Below are 15,784 nucleotides of genomic sequence, written 5' to 3'. Positions count from 1 at the left end.
AACATTTTATAAAGATAATAATTAAGTATTATGTTATAACTCAATGATTATCCTAATTATATTTTAGATTTTTTATATTTAAAATGAGATGTTTATTTTGTATTTAATTGTGTTTATCTGCAGTTAGTTACACGAATTCAGATATAGAGCTTTAATAAGTTGTACATACGCACAATTTACTTGTAATCTTGAGTTTTAAGTAATATGCATTAATAAGCAGTACTTTACGCATAAAAAGTGGTTTTTAAGAGTTTTTGTCAAATGATATATAATATAGAATATATTTTTTTATATATAATTTAATTTAAGTTTAATAATAAAACAATTTACTTTTGGTTTAATATTATAAATTTTATAAAGATAATAATTAAGTATTCTGTTAGAATTTAATGATTATATTAATTACATTTTTGATTTTTTATATTTAAAATGAGATGTTTATCCTGTATTTGATTGTGTTTATCTGCAGGTAGTTACAAAATTCAGATATGAGATAAAATCGGATAGGGATGAAATCGTTTAGGGATGAACGGGGTTAAGAGTTTTAGCCAAATGTTTTATAAGATAGTATAGATATGGATATCTACACCGTTATATGAGTTGACTAATCCCAAAATGATCATCTGTTTTCTGGGTAGTCCAGAGTCATCACATTTTAACTTTTGTGGCCACAAGGGGATTAAATGAAATAAACCCATCCTTCGACATCAATCAAGCTATATATATATATCATATGATTAATTTCTTATAACATCAAATAAAACTGTTGATAAAAAGGTTCATTACTTAATATTAGAGTCTCATGTCGGTAAAAAAAAAATGAGTCATTTATATTTATATATGTTCCAACACACTTTTTAGACATTTTTTTTTCAGAAATTGAATTAAAGGTGTTCCACATATTTAACATGATATGAGACTTGGAGTCTAACATCTCCAAGGGACCAATTCGCTTAGAGGTTGTTTGTTTACATATTAATAATTCCATCAAGAGGATGACTTTGAATCGTTAAAAAGTGAATCTTGTTTGACAAAAAAAAAATCTGTCTCTTAATGGTTGTAAAACTCTCTAAATGATTTTGTATCATGAGTCTCCCGTAACCATTAAGCGTCATAATTTCGTCGTAAACAATTATCAAACAATTATATTTCATTTTTCATTATATTATGAAAGCCTCTTAATCATTATAACCACTTAATCATTCTGCACTGAACCATTCAGCAACTGCCAAATAGCTTCATTTCAGATTGCATGATAAAGTCTTTCATCAGTTAGACACGATCTCTTGAAAACTTTCCCATGGTTCTTATAAGAGAGAATCAAGAGGTTTAATATATTCTGACAATCCATGAACACTATTTTCAGCCAAGTCTATTATTTCAGTGTCAAAAATGAACAAGTTGAGGAGATAAGCGTGTACGAGTTCATTAAAAGAGCACGTTGGGAGAAAAAAGTGTAGCATTAATTAGTAGAAGCGATCAAACCACACATCCCTATGTCATCTATACTTCGTAGAATCATGGAATGGTTATTTGTCTTACTTTTTTAGCAGTACGTTGAGAGTTACTGGAGTGCTACATGGTATAGCCCCTTTATAGTTACTGGAGTGCTACATGGCCTTGGTAACACGTAAGCTTTAAACCACGCTACAAAGCCATGTAGTTTAAACTTAACGATGAACACCCGTTAACGCCCGATTATCATTTTGTGAGCAGGTAAATTTACAAATAATTAAATACCATTATGATTAAAGATATTCGTCTCTTCAATCACAGTAGGACATTAACCAAAATCAACACATGCTTCATCAACAGTTTTTTAAAAGGTCGATAACCTATTTTAGCAATTGAGAATTATCAATCTGATTAATGTTATAACATTATTTCCCTGTGTTTATCTGTGCTTCCCATTTTTAAGTGAAAGATCCAAGTCTTTTTTTTTTGTTATTCCTTTATATCTTTTTGTTGATAGAGTTGTTGAAACTAGTTTCTTATGGCGACTTTGGCGTTAAAGGCGACAAATTTCAACCCCTCAAAGCTTTATATGGCGTCGCTAGTTTGTAAATCATGGATATACGGGTTTCGGCTAGTGCAGGAGGTGGTGTTGCTTCCATGTTCGGGGAAAGGGTTCCAGCACGGTCAAACCAAGATGAACCCATCCTTGTGAAGGTTATGGATTTGTTCTTAAAGGGTAATCTGTGAGTCCATTGTGGTTTTAAAGGTGTGTTTGGTGTCCAGACAGGATAGGACAGAACAATTGTTCAGTGTTTGATGAAACAAAACATAAAAAGTAAAATGAGCAATTAATTTACTCTTAATGAGTTGTTTATATATTTTGATTAATTTATGTAATTTACTTTTCTATAATAAAATAATATAAAATATATCATTAGAAAGTTTTTGCAAAAAGAATTAAAATGATACCAAAGTAAAAAGTTTATGTAGTTTCCAATTTTTATTTTTATCTCTTTTTTACATTATTTTTTTATTATTAATATATAATAAATTACATAAATTAATAAAAATATATAAACTATATAAAAATAATATTTTAAGAACTAGTAAAATGAAAGTTTGAAAAGTATAAAATACAATAAATAAAATTTAAAGAATAAATAAAATGTAAAATGGGGACCTATTTGATATGGAACAGGGATTCCTGTTTTATTCTGTATTCATAAATTAAAAGTATATTTTACTTAAAGTATATTTTTATATATGATAAAGTATTCACAAATTACTTCTCATTTTTTGTGAGATTTGAACCTTTGACTTTCTTTAGATTTACCGATAACCCGAGTATTATTGACCAAGGACCCTTTGGTTGCAATAAATTTATGTTCTACTATTTCTCAGCATCCTCATTATTTTCAATTTTCATTTTGATCCTTTTTAGACATTTCTACAACGAACCCGATTTCTTAAAACTTAATAACAAGGGTGGTGTCTGATTCGTTTGAGCTTGGCTCCAGAGATCAAAAGTTCCAGGAGGTCTCAAGTTCAAATCCAAGGAGGAACAAAAATCTCCTTGTGGCCACGGAGGTTAAAAGCGGTGACTCCGGGTTACGTGCAAAGCAGGCGGTCGCCCTGAGATTAGTCGGCTCGCATAGCGGGTTGGATATCCAGGTTAATAAAAAAAATTGTAAATCAAAATGCTAAACGACTCGTTAACCAACCTTTTCAAAATTTCCTAATATTCGAGAATCGTGAAGGTTCGAGTTACTTGGTTTAATTGGATCGGTCTGTTCGGGTTTGACCGGTGATCAAGCCACCGTAGCTGCAAAGAAAATTAGAGCCGAATAAGGGTTTTGGGTTAATTGGGTTAGATCTCATGTACCAGATGGAAAAGAAAAAGAAAAGTGTGGCCGCTGCTATTGGGCTAAACCAAATATTCCTTAATTGGGCTAAGCCGCTTCTTTGTTGTTAAAAGTCTCAACTCTCAAGTAGAGATGGCCAAACGTAACCGGCCCGGCCCGTAACTGGTGGAGGCCCGGAACCGAGACCGGCTGAAGACCGTAACCGACCGGGCCTTAACCAGTTACGGCCGGTCCCGATCGCGACAAAAACTAGCAAAATTATTCAGCAACCCGCTTCTTTGTTTGTGATTAATTCATTCAGTTTGTTGAATCTTTAATATAAAAATATTCATTTAACGTAAAATACACAGTTATGGGTTGTTTGTTAGTTGCTGAATAATTTTGTATAGAATAATTAAGTGGTCAGAATGATTAAGAGACTTTCATGAAATAGTGCAAAATGAAATGTTTGGTTATTGTTTACAATGAAATTAGGGCGTTGATTGGTTAAGGGATGATGATACAAAATCATTCAAATGGTTTTAGAACCATCAAGAGATAGACTTTCGTTTTGCCAAACAAGATCCACCTCTTAACGATTTAGAGGTTGCTTCTTAATAGAACTATGAAGAGATAAACAAACAACCCCTTAGATGATATGATTGAGATCTTAAAATTAAGTCCAATAAGAACTTTAATATTTAATTTATTTATAATATTTAATTTATTTATAATATTTATTTATATTTGTTAACAATAAGTGTTAGAGTCGTGCCTTATTTGTTTTTTTAAGAAAAAAACTTTTCTCAGTCTCTTATATTTGATTCTTTAAGAGATAGAGTCATCCAGACTGTTTATTTATTTATTTTTTTCAATTTTTCGGAGACGCTTATGTCTTATTGTCGTGTTATCTGGTAAGAGGTAAACCAACATCTTATTTGCCTCATATTGTTCTCTAAACCTTCAACAACGTCGTTTCTCAATCATTAAACTTAATTGATCATATTCCTCTCAATCGATCCTTATCAAATCGATTCTTACCTCTCTCTCAATATATGTATTTTAATAGGATTTAAATGTGTAAATATCATTAATGAAATATTTCGTTTAAATGAATGCTATTATATAATTTAGATGTAAATTTCATAATGATGATGAATAAATATGTGAAATTGTATAAATTTATGAATAAATTCAACACAATAATTTTTTTATGGGTATAACAGACTATTTAAGCAAATTCACACATTTATCAGTTTATAAAAACAAACAGTCTTATTGATCCAATATTCATATTTCAGCAACCACCTCTTATCAAACCCATATATATTTAGATATTATTCGTGTGAGAAAGAGAGTTAAGATGAGAAACATGAGAAAAGATCTGGACCATTGATCACATTTATTCTCAAACTCACTCATGAATTGCTCTTGATACATGGATTAATCCGGTTATTCTCGATGCATCTCATTCTAATGTGCATCTAAAAGTATATATTTTTTCTTACACTTCTCATCAAAATCCAACCCATTATAAACAAATTTAAAGATAAAGAAAATTTAATGCCCAAATCTGAAGCAAGAATATTCTTCAACATGGTTCATCAATTATACTCCAAATTTAAAGATAAGATATTTGATATACGTTAGACGACCCGAACCCATAACCACCTGACCCGAATCCAATAACCCCAAATTGCAAAGTGGTTTTTGCATACTCTTTTTTTATTAACCCGGATATCCAACCCGTTATACGAACCGACTAACCCGGATATCCAACTCGCTATGCGATCTGACTAATTCCAAAACGACCAACCTGCTTTTCAGATAGCCCGGAGTCACCGCATTTGAACATCCGTGGCCACAAGATGATTTTTATTCCTCCTAGGATTTGAACTTGAAACCTCCTTGTATTTTTAACTTTTCGAACCAAGCTCAAACCAATCAGATACAATCCTAGATACTCTTATTTCTAATCCATATAAATAATGCAATGGATTCATCGATTACAGTTCTACAATAGTTTTTGCCCGTAAACTTTGGCGTTGTTGTGTTGTGTGTTTCTTTCTTATCCCACGTGTATTCTCCCTTTTTGCTTTCTCTTTGGTTTTCCCCTCTCAAGAAGAATAATACCAATCCAATCGCTGCTCATCTTTAAACCCGCCACCGGTCGCCGGCCACCGCCGTCAACATTCATCACTACAACCCATTTCATCAATCTGGTTTCAAGATTAAAAATATCGAAGATCCACGATCAAAAACCCTTTCTTTCATCTGGGTATCTTTTAAAAATCCACAGGTCACCGTCATCGTACTTCACGTAACTTCTGTCTTTCATTTCTTTTGTATCAATTTCTGAAAAAAACTTCCCTCGCAACATTCTTATGTTACTCATCTCGCAACTCACAATCCATCACTTTTGTTCTTGAATTCCGGACCGATTTTCTTGATTCTGAATTGGGTTTTATTGATTTTCTTGGATTTATCAAAGATTGAATCTGTTTCACTGATTTCTTTCTTCTTGTTGTATATGGGCTGAGTGAGCATTTCATGGGAGGTGTTGGGAGTGTTGGACCACCATCGAAACGCAGGAAAGTGTCTTCAACAGAAATACCCGAGAAATCATCGGTTTCAATGGCTGATGATGCAATCGGTTCAAAGGGAGTTAAGAAAGTTGAGTTTGTTAGACTCATAGCCGATGCATTACATTCTCTTGGGTATAGAAAGACTGGTGAATATCTCGAGAAGGAATCAGGCATTACTCTTTTTCCATCTGTTATTAATGAATTCAGTCAACAGATTCTTGATGGTAATTGGGATGAAAGTTTGAATTCTTTAAGAAAAATATCTATCCTTGATGAATCTGTTGTCAAATCGTCGTCTTTTGTAATATTAGAGCAGAAGTTTTTACAACTTTTGGATTCTCAGAACCCAGATGATGCTTTAAGAACATTAAGAACCGAAATAACCCCTCTTTCTATAAATCACAATCGGGTTCGAGAGCTTTCTTCTTTGGTGTTGTGTTCTGGTCAAGCCATGGTCAAACCAAAGCCCAGATCAGTGGTCCTCCACGATTTGCAGAAGTTGTTTCCTCCAAATGTTATGATCCCAGAAGGCAGATTGCTGCATTTAGTAGAACAAGCTCTTGACTTGCAACGTGATTCGTGTTCTTTTCACAATTCTTTAATTGGGAAGACATCATTATTCATCGATCATAACTGTGGAAAAGATCAGATTCCGTCTAAGACATTACAGATTCTCCAAGAACATGAAGATGAAGTCTGGTTTCTGCAGTTTTCCCATAATGGGAAATTCTTGGCTTCATCATCCAGAGATAAATCAGCCATCATATGGGAAGTTAATCTAGATGGTAAAGTCTCATTGAAGCATAGATTATTAGGCCACAAGAAACCAGTCTCAAGTGTTTCTTGGAGCCCCAATGATGATCAGATCCTCACATGTGGTGTAGAAGATGTTATTAAGCGTTGGGACGTTATTTCTGGCGAATGCCTTTGTGTTTATCAAAAGAACGATCTTGGAATGGTTTCGTGTTGTTGGACTCCAGAAGGCGATCGTGTGTTTTCAGGTGCTACTGATAAAAGTGTCATCATGTGGGATTTGGATGGGAATGAGTTAGAATCTTGGCCCAGCCAGAAAACTGTTAGGATCTCGGATTTGCAAATAATGGGTGATGGCAGGTATATAGTCTCGATTTGCAAGGAAAATATGATTGATATATTCGATAGATCACCATTAGGATGCGAAAGAATAATCAAGGAGAATCATAACATAGTTTCTTTTACTTTATCCGAGGACAAGAAGTTCTTGCTGGTTAGTTTGGTGAATCAAGAAATACATCTTTGGCGTATACATGGAGACATACGACTTCTGGCAAGGTATAAGGGTCATAAAGTTTCGCGATTTGTGGTTAGAGCTTGTTTTGGTGGACTTGATCAAGCGTTTGTTGCTAGTGGCAGTGAAGACTCTCGGGTGTATATATGGTACAGGGAGACGGGTGAGCTCCTAGAGACGCTAGCAGGCCATTCTGGAGCCGTTAACTGTACTAGCTGGAACCCAACGAATCCACACATGTTGGCATCAGCTAGTGATGATCGAACCATACACATCTGGGGTCTGAACCATGTAGACTGAACCAGAAACACACACACTTCACAGATAAAACTGGAAGAATCTTGAATTACTGATGTTTCTGAATATGGATGGCTTGGTGTTGATGTTGGTACTGAAATCTGCATATTGATCAACAGTTTGAGGTGTTTTCATTTGAGTGCATAAGGATTTCTTGATATCTTGTGTTTTCTACACCTGAGAAATGGTATTTATGTTCAAATTGTGTTCTTGTTTATGCTATCATTCTGTTTGAAAAGAATGCTTCCCTTTTGTTTCCGGTTTAGCAAATGAGGATCATGACCGCCCTTTCGGTTATACAAATCCCGTTGCTTAATTCAAATGTATGTGACAGTAGACTTGGTTTCATATATCGCAACGAAAAGGGGGAACTCAAGTGACAAATGTTGTGGTTTTTGCTTTCAGTGATTACTTTGATGAAACAGAATTTTATTTAAAGTTCATGTTTGTATTTTTTAACGGTTGTCGTCCCTAAATTTCAAAAACTCGAAATTTGGTTCTTTATGTTTGTCAATTTCCAGCAATTTTGTCCATATGTTTAACCGTCGTTAACTTTTTTCTTGAATTCTAATTAAATGACTAAAATACTCTTCATTTGACTGAATTTCACGAAGAAAAAAAAAAGTTATGACCATTAAATAGAGGGACCAAAACCGTTGAAAATTAACAAATATGAGGGATCAAATTCAAGTTTTCAAGTCTAGGAACAATATCTATTAGAATTGTAAACGTTAGGGACGAAAATTGAACTTTATTATTTTATTCAAGAATTACTTTTTTATTTCTGGGCATAAGCAGAATAGCAGAAAGTACGAGGACTAGATTGTAAATATGTTAATTCCTAAACTTTGAGATGGATCGGATCCTCATCCGGAACCAAATATAATTAATTTGGTACATATCATTTATAATTTGTTGGTATACGGTATTGGTATAAAAATGTTGATACTATACCCACCCCTAATAATTGGTACGTAAAATTTTATACCATGCATCAACTACATTTGGTATCAACTTTTTTTGCGTCAGTACATGTTGCTACAGTTTTGTACCAACATCGTAAAAGTTGAAGTTACAAATTTATTTATATCTAGATGCACTAAAACCCTCGAGCATTCAAAAGCATGTGGATATCTGTCGTACCACTTATCTCTACCTATATAAACATTCGAATGACCTTCATGTAATACAAGCATTCACATAACTTTCATGTAATACAAGCATTCACTAGTAGTCTAATACAAGCAGCCATTGAAGAGCGACAATGGATCTTGAAGGTGTAGACGATCAATTAAGGTTGAAAAAGTTACGCGAATGAATTCAATCAAGTTTTATATATCGATCCATATTCCATAAAATTGCTATAGTATTTTCTATGACATTTTAATATCGTCCGACTGATGCTTTTGCTTCTGTTCAATACATAATGACTGAAGCTAATTTCCCGATCAGTTCATCTATGGTCAGCAAGTATGATGGACCTAATGATGATCTTACATGTATTTCGTGTATATCTCACCGGTGGATTTAAAAAACCTCACGAATTAACTTGTGTTACAGGTGTGGTTTTGGGTGTATTAACTGCATCTTTTGGTGTAACTGGTTATTCCTTACCTCGGGTCCAAATTGGTTATTGGGCAGTGAAAATTGTAACAGGTGTACCTAAAGCTATTCCTGTAATAGGATTTCCTTTGGTAGAATTACTGCAGGGAAGTGCTAGTGTGGGACAATCCACTTTGACTCATTTTTATAGTTTAACACTTTTGTATTGTCGCTTCTTACTGCCGTATTTATGTTAATGCACTTCCCAGTGATATGTAAACAAGGTATTTCTGATCCTTTATAAATATTTTTTAATTTGTCATTTATCACATGGGGTAGGAACGATAGTATTTTATTGCTATAAGTACGGATTATCGAAAATAATAAGACATGTATTTGGATATTTCCCTTGAACTCTGCAATATTTTTTATTTTACATCAATAGTTGAAGGGAATTTTCCGAAGAGAAAATGGATTATGGGAATGTGTGACTTGAACTGGTCTGTACAGATATGTGCCTTTTTATTTATCTGCCACATTTGAATTCACAACCAAATGTGTCTTTGTTGCAACCATCACGTAAGCCCATATAGAGGATAGGTTGGTTCGCTTTGAAAAGAATATTTTCTATGATCAGATACGAATTATGTCATACATGAGCAGACTCCATAAGATCTAGTTCACTTAACTTCAGATTGAACTTAATAGCATACAAATGCATTCATTTCCTCTGGATTGACACAATCTATGATACTATCGGTGTGAAACAAAGAGGACCAATCATAAGGTCTACTTTGTAAGAACTGGATTTTTTGCACTCGATATCGATAGTTTCAACTCCAGGAAAAAGAATCCAGTCAAAATCTTTTTTTCTTACATAAAACCATTCATATATCGTATATGCGGGTGTCTAGATAACATATATTTTATATGGATTCATTTGGTTTTTTTGATTCTTGCTCGAGCCGGATCATGAAAATTTATCATGTCTGTTTCCTTCGAGGGATGGATCTATAAGAATTAACCTATCCCAATAACAAAAAAAAAAACCTAACTTGAATGATCCTGTATTAAGGGCTAAATTGGCTAAAGGTATAGGTCATAATTATTACGGGATCGGAAATGTGAACCTGCTTGGTAGTGATATATGTTACTATTTTTATTTATCCTAGAATAAGTTTCCACTTTTAGAAGTATATTGATTATATCCTTAATTATAAGATGGAGAAAATTAATTCTATATAATTTAGGGTAATTTTGTCATTTTGTTAATTAAAAAATATAATGATCATACATTTATAAAATAATGCGCCTTTTCATTATGGACATTTATTTTTTGAGATGGAGGAGGGAGTATTTTCCTAGCCTGAAGTAATTTATGACGATTACGAGATCTATTACACCAAACCGATTACGTATCTAATCTGTTGTCATGAGTTGGACGTACCGATAACGATACGGTTTCTACACCACTAGAGTATAATGTTCATATTACTCCGTGCTTCAAGGCATTTCTTCACAAACCTATTTATATCGACAACTTATATTGCTCGGTCCGATCTAACTTATGCCGTACATAGGGATGGTGATTTGCCCCGATCCGGTAGAGAACCCGGCTCACCCGACCCGAAAGCACATATTGAGTAAAGCTTTCCGGGTAAGACTTCCTTGTCATGGAAACCTATAACGACATGATACAACCAAAACAAATTTTGACTTTTTCCTAGCAATGCATAGAAATGGAGACCAAAATTGAACAAGTTGACAGTGAAATAAGCCAAGTATTTTAACTTCCAAAAGCTTAATAGGGTTCTAAAAAACAAAACAAAAAAAGGAAGAAAAGTTTCTAAATGCAAAACTCTCAAATGCAGCAGACATTACATGATCAAAGGGATCTTTCTTTCCATCTATGTCAACCTCTGAGCAGCCTCCTTGGCCAGAACCCTCTCCTTAGCCTTTGTTTTGGCCTGGGATTTGGAACCCATTATTCCACCACCCCACTTCTTCCTATACTCCTCATATTTGTCATTGAAATTGGCCTATAATTCAAACAAATCAAAATTATCAAATCACAAATCAAACCATAAGCTGCACAAAAAACCTAAAAGAGTTCATCAAAAAGCAAGCAAACCTTGATGGCCTCCAAAATTCGGCTAAACTCCATCTTATCTTCGTTCTTGACTGTGGTCAAGCACAAAGCTGCTGCGGTTTTCTGGTGGACAATCTGATACATGCCACAACAATTTGTTAATTTCAACATAGAATAGTCGAGACCCATATAATGAAAATAAAAGCATGCCACTTACAGCTCCTAGCCGAGATTTTCCCTTCACTATGCAGTAAGGAATTTCCATCTTTCTGCACAAAGCAGGAAGCCAAACAACCAACTCGATGGGATCCACATCATGAGCAATGACAACCAATTGTGCCTTGTTCTGAAATGAGATATGAAAAGGCCTTTCTAAGAAGCAACAACAGGATATACACAATAAATAGACACAGATGGTAGGGGAAAAAAACAACCAACCTGCTCAATGAGATAGGTGACGTGATTCAGACCATACTTCACAACAATAGGCTTCTTAGCTTCGGCCGTCTTTCCTTCAGACTCAGCTTGAGCTCTTTTGAGGAGACGTTCCTTTTTTGCAGCTTTATCCTCAGGCCTATACTTGAGCAGCATCTTGAACAAAGTAGTTGCTACATACCATTAAGAAAGAAACTTCATTTTGCAGCTCAATGATTTAACCATTCATGAACACAAACTAGTGAAAGAAAGTAAAGTACTTTGGCCCACAATGATCCCAAAATCTTAAATCACATTTCAAGTACATCCACACTATGAATTGGTATATCAGGCACAAGTTACATTCATTACATTGGCAAGCTTTAATCTTGTAATAACTTTAGGAAAAAAAGTAAAAGATAACAAGGTAGAACAAGAAACATATAACAGATGAATAACAATCTTAAATCATGTATATTAACCTGTTGCAAAACAATTTCTAATCAGTATATACCCGCCGCTTAACTTACGGTCTAGCAGTGCAGATCATTGTTAATACCAAATTTTGAAAAAGAAATAGAAGCTGGATTATACAAATATACAGAAATGCTAATTTTACTATTGGAAACTTCTCAAGCAGCTATACAAAAGCATATAAGAAGACATCCTCAAAAACTGGTAAAAAGTGAAGTAGCGCTTTGGGAGCCATAATCCTCTAAAAAATTGGTTCTATCAAATGAAAGTCTCAAAAGAGATTTACAGGAATAGAATTGGCAACCAAATCTGTGATCAAGTTTAAACTAAACAGGCATGAGATAAGCACCATGGGAAAATTCATAGGAATTTGAATATCAAGAAACAAGCTTTCTGCAACACAATGTGTTGAGAAGCTGAAAAAAGTGATTGAAAGCTTATAGACAGACATTTGTAACCTGTAAACAATAATACATTGACAAGTAAAGAGACTAAGCATGCTGAAATCCTCATTCAAATTCAATGAAGGGGTTTTTTTATTTGCAACTATGATCAACATCTTTTACAGGAATAAAATGAAATGCGCAAACAGTTGTGAAATGCTCATCAATTTTCCAGGAAAATGCTTAATACCTTACTTGCTCAAAAATTAATCAGTTTCCAACAGAGATTAAACATGCAATAACCACAAACATAATGGTTAACAATTTATGTGAAAACAATCCATTTCACTCATCTTTGGTATTTCATCAGTGACCCTTTTGGAATATATGTATATATATATATATATATATCTTATATAATTTCAATTTAACTTCCAGTCTTCTATTCAGCTGATAAAAACGGCAATTTTAGACAATGCAAACATGTAGAATCCCCAGAGACACCAATTGAATGTTAAGTTGTTAACACAATTTTAACAGTTCATATGCTGACAAATAAAGAGCATGCAAAGAACACGATAATATCCATCAATTATTACCGAGATTCTTGTCGAGGGTCTTGGTAAACTGGTTCAAGGCAGGTGGGACCTTCAAACGCTGCTTGAGGATCCTCCTCTTCCTCTGAATGCGAACAACTTGTGGCCATCTTACGAACCTATGCACATCCTTCTTCGGAGGCAATGCACCGCCTATCCCAAACTGCTTAGGCCTTTTCTCGAACAACGGGTTCACCACCTTCTCCTGGATTAAAAAAAGCATACATACAAGCATATATTAAGTAGCTTGAATCGTAATACTGTATATGAACAGAAAACCCAAAACGATTTCACTTATCATACCGTCTTCTTCTTGGTTGCTACTGGCTTTCCACCTTTCTTTGGACCCTGCAATTGATTACAAATTATGCATATGTAGATTAGAATCATATGAGCAGAAAATAAGAATCAATCAAATAAAACCACACAAAAAAGATGACGAATCTAAGCAGTTAATGGAGGTAATGGAACAACTAATAATGATGCAAACACTTCTGCTGCCATTTTCCCGAACTTGTAAACATATAAATGATCAACATTAGCAAATAAAAGATGTAACAGAAGTAGATCGAGGGAGAAAGAATGGAGACTCGCCATGTCTGAAACTTGAGATTGAAGGTCTGGAAACGGCAGTGGCGAAAGGGTTTTCCGGTTTATAATAAAGACGAGGGCTTAGAGATTTTAGGGTTTCGCGTAAGATGGGCCAGCGGAACTGATCTGGGCTCAACCGGGTCGGGTTTGATGTTTTCTTGCACATCCCAACTAGCCCGTTAATATTTGAGATATCTCACCATCTCTTATTTATCAGATGGTAAAATGGATCGATTGGCGAATTCAGTAATTTTATAGATTAGTTGAACTTTAACTAGCAAGTACTAATGTATCATATGATTATTAGAAGGGAACTTGTACAATGCCGCGAGATATATCTTGATTTTAATATTTTATTTTAATCTTTATCTCAGTCGATGTTATAATATGTTCTTATGTGGTTTTGAAAAAACGATTATGTTTTTATTTTTTAATAAAATATAAATTTGAAAATATCATAAAATATTGACAAAAATATATCGAAATTAGTATCAAATTAACTATTTAAAATTCATCATCTTTGTGTAGTTTTTTATTCAAATTTTTGTATTATAATTTAATTTAGTTTCAATAACAAAAGTAATTTATATTTGGTTAAAGATAATAATTAATTATTTTATTAGAACTCGATAGTTATCTTAATTTTATTTTAGATCTTTTATATTTTAAAATGAGATGTTTATCCTCTATTTAATTATGTTTATCCGCAATTAATTACACAAATTCAAACATAGAGCTTTAATAAATTGTATTTATGCATAATTTGCTTGTAATCTTGAATTTTAAGTAATATGTATCAATATACGATACTTCATGCATAAAAAATGGTTTTTAGGAGTTTTTGTCAAATGTTTTATAATATAGTATAGATAATTAATAGTAAGTGATTACATAAGTTGATTTCTACTAGTTTTCATCCTTCGTAAACAAAGTCATTACATCTTGATTTGTAGCCTTGTACTTCTTTTCAACGGCACAAATTGCACATACATTCAAAATGGTGTTAAAAAACATTAACATGATGTGACATGAAAAACCAGCCTATTTACATTAATTTACATAGTGTTACTCGGAAATCAGATTATTTAATATTGTGACCCCAAATGATGTCATTCTATTCCAAAAATATATCATAGGAAGTTTTTGATGATGGAACAAATTGATGATGTTGTATAAAAAATGTTCTAGCATATAATATTAATTTAGAAATTATTATTGATTGATTTTGCGTCTAGAATTACTCGGAAAACCGGTTTTTATATGAATTCAACGGTATTTTTGATGATAAAAACAATATATTGAAAAAATATCGTACTTATCGAGGGCTCCTTTTCACATCTCGCCCAGGGCTTAAAAAATGTCAAGAACGAACCTGATGCTCTCTTTGCTAAGTCAAGCATCCTCTACTTACTAAATTGGTAAATTTATCCCCATATGTTTGGTTTAACATGTTTTTGAATGATTTGGATTTGGTGGAATGATTTGGAAGTTTTGATATGTTTGGTTTGTAAGATTTAAAAAGAAATTAAATTTCATTCTTTATAAATAATTTATGAAAATAAACTATAAATGATTTTATAAAATTTAAGTTACTTATTAATTAATTTATTTTAACAAAAAGAATGCTTTTAATAAATTTTAAAATATTATTACAAAGAAATCCTATGAAATTTAGTAAAATACAACTACCTCAGGGGATTTCTAAATAAAATGTTTGTTTGATTTTTTTACACCAAAACAGGATTGAAATGGAATGCAACTAAATCCTACCAAATCCATAAATCCCTTAAGGGGGTGTTTGGTTTACATAATCGAATTTGATGAAATTGGAATCCATCAAAGAAATTTGACTTTGAAGGAATTAGAATGGAATTTGGCCACGCGTTTGGTTGGTGGCAATTGGAATGAAATTTCTCAAAAGAATTGGAACAACCGTCTTTGTTTGGACTATCCCACCCATTACTCCTCCCACACCCTAACAATCGTCTTTGTCGTCGACACAACTATCACCCCACCCTTACCTAAACCTTGCCCCACCACTCATGCCTCACCTCTGCTCCATATGTGGGGGGAGTTGTTGGGGGAAGGCAGGATGGGCGAGGCAGTGGGGGTGGGGCAATGGGTGGTAGCTGTGACGAGTACAATGGTAGGTTGGTGGTTAGTGGTAGGTTGGGGTAGGGGTAAGGTGGGGCGGGACGGTGGGTAGGGGTAGGTGGCGGGGGCCTAGAGTGGGTGGGTATGACGACGACA

General features: G+C 33.7%; 2 protein-coding genes across 2 annotated transcripts; one reads left to right on the top strand and one right to left on the bottom strand.

Moving 5' to 3' along the window:
• Window positions 1–5,464: 5,464 nt before the first annotated feature.
• Window positions 5,465–7,792, top strand: LOC112511422 (WD repeat-containing protein 26 homolog). The gene has a single exon (XM_025117031.1). It carries the CDS (start codon window positions 5,847–5,849, stop codon window positions 7,446–7,448), a length of 1,602 nt encoding a protein of 533 aa, XP_024972799.1. The 5' UTR covers window positions 5,465–5,846; the 3' UTR covers window positions 7,449–7,792.
• A 2,936-nt stretch (window positions 7,793–10,728) lies between these two features.
• LOC112511115 (60S ribosomal protein L7a-1) lies at window positions 10,729–13,594 on the bottom strand. Its single transcript, XM_025116558.1, has 7 exons — window positions 13,538–13,594; window positions 13,247–13,291; window positions 12,947–13,148; window positions 11,515–11,684; window positions 11,294–11,422; window positions 11,119–11,211; window positions 10,729–11,026 (listed from the first exon to the last, which is right to left on the bottom strand). The coding sequence occupies exons 1-7, from the start codon at window positions 13,538–13,540 to the stop codon at window positions 10,895–10,897; spliced, it is 774 nt and encodes a 257-aa protein (XP_024972326.1). The 5' UTR covers window positions 13,541–13,594; the 3' UTR covers window positions 10,729–10,894.
• Window positions 13,595–15,784: the final 2,190 nt, after the last annotated feature.

The sequence above is a fragment of the Cynara cardunculus genome (assembly GCF_001531365.2).
Source record: "Cynara cardunculus var. scolymus isolate 2C chromosome LG 4, CcrdV1, whole genome shotgun sequence".
In the NCBI taxonomy this organism is placed as follows: Eukaryota; Viridiplantae; Streptophyta; class Magnoliopsida; order Asterales; family Asteraceae; genus Cynara; species Cynara cardunculus.
Note: the sequence above shows the minus strand (reverse complement) of the source record. Positions and strands in the feature narration are given on the sequence as shown.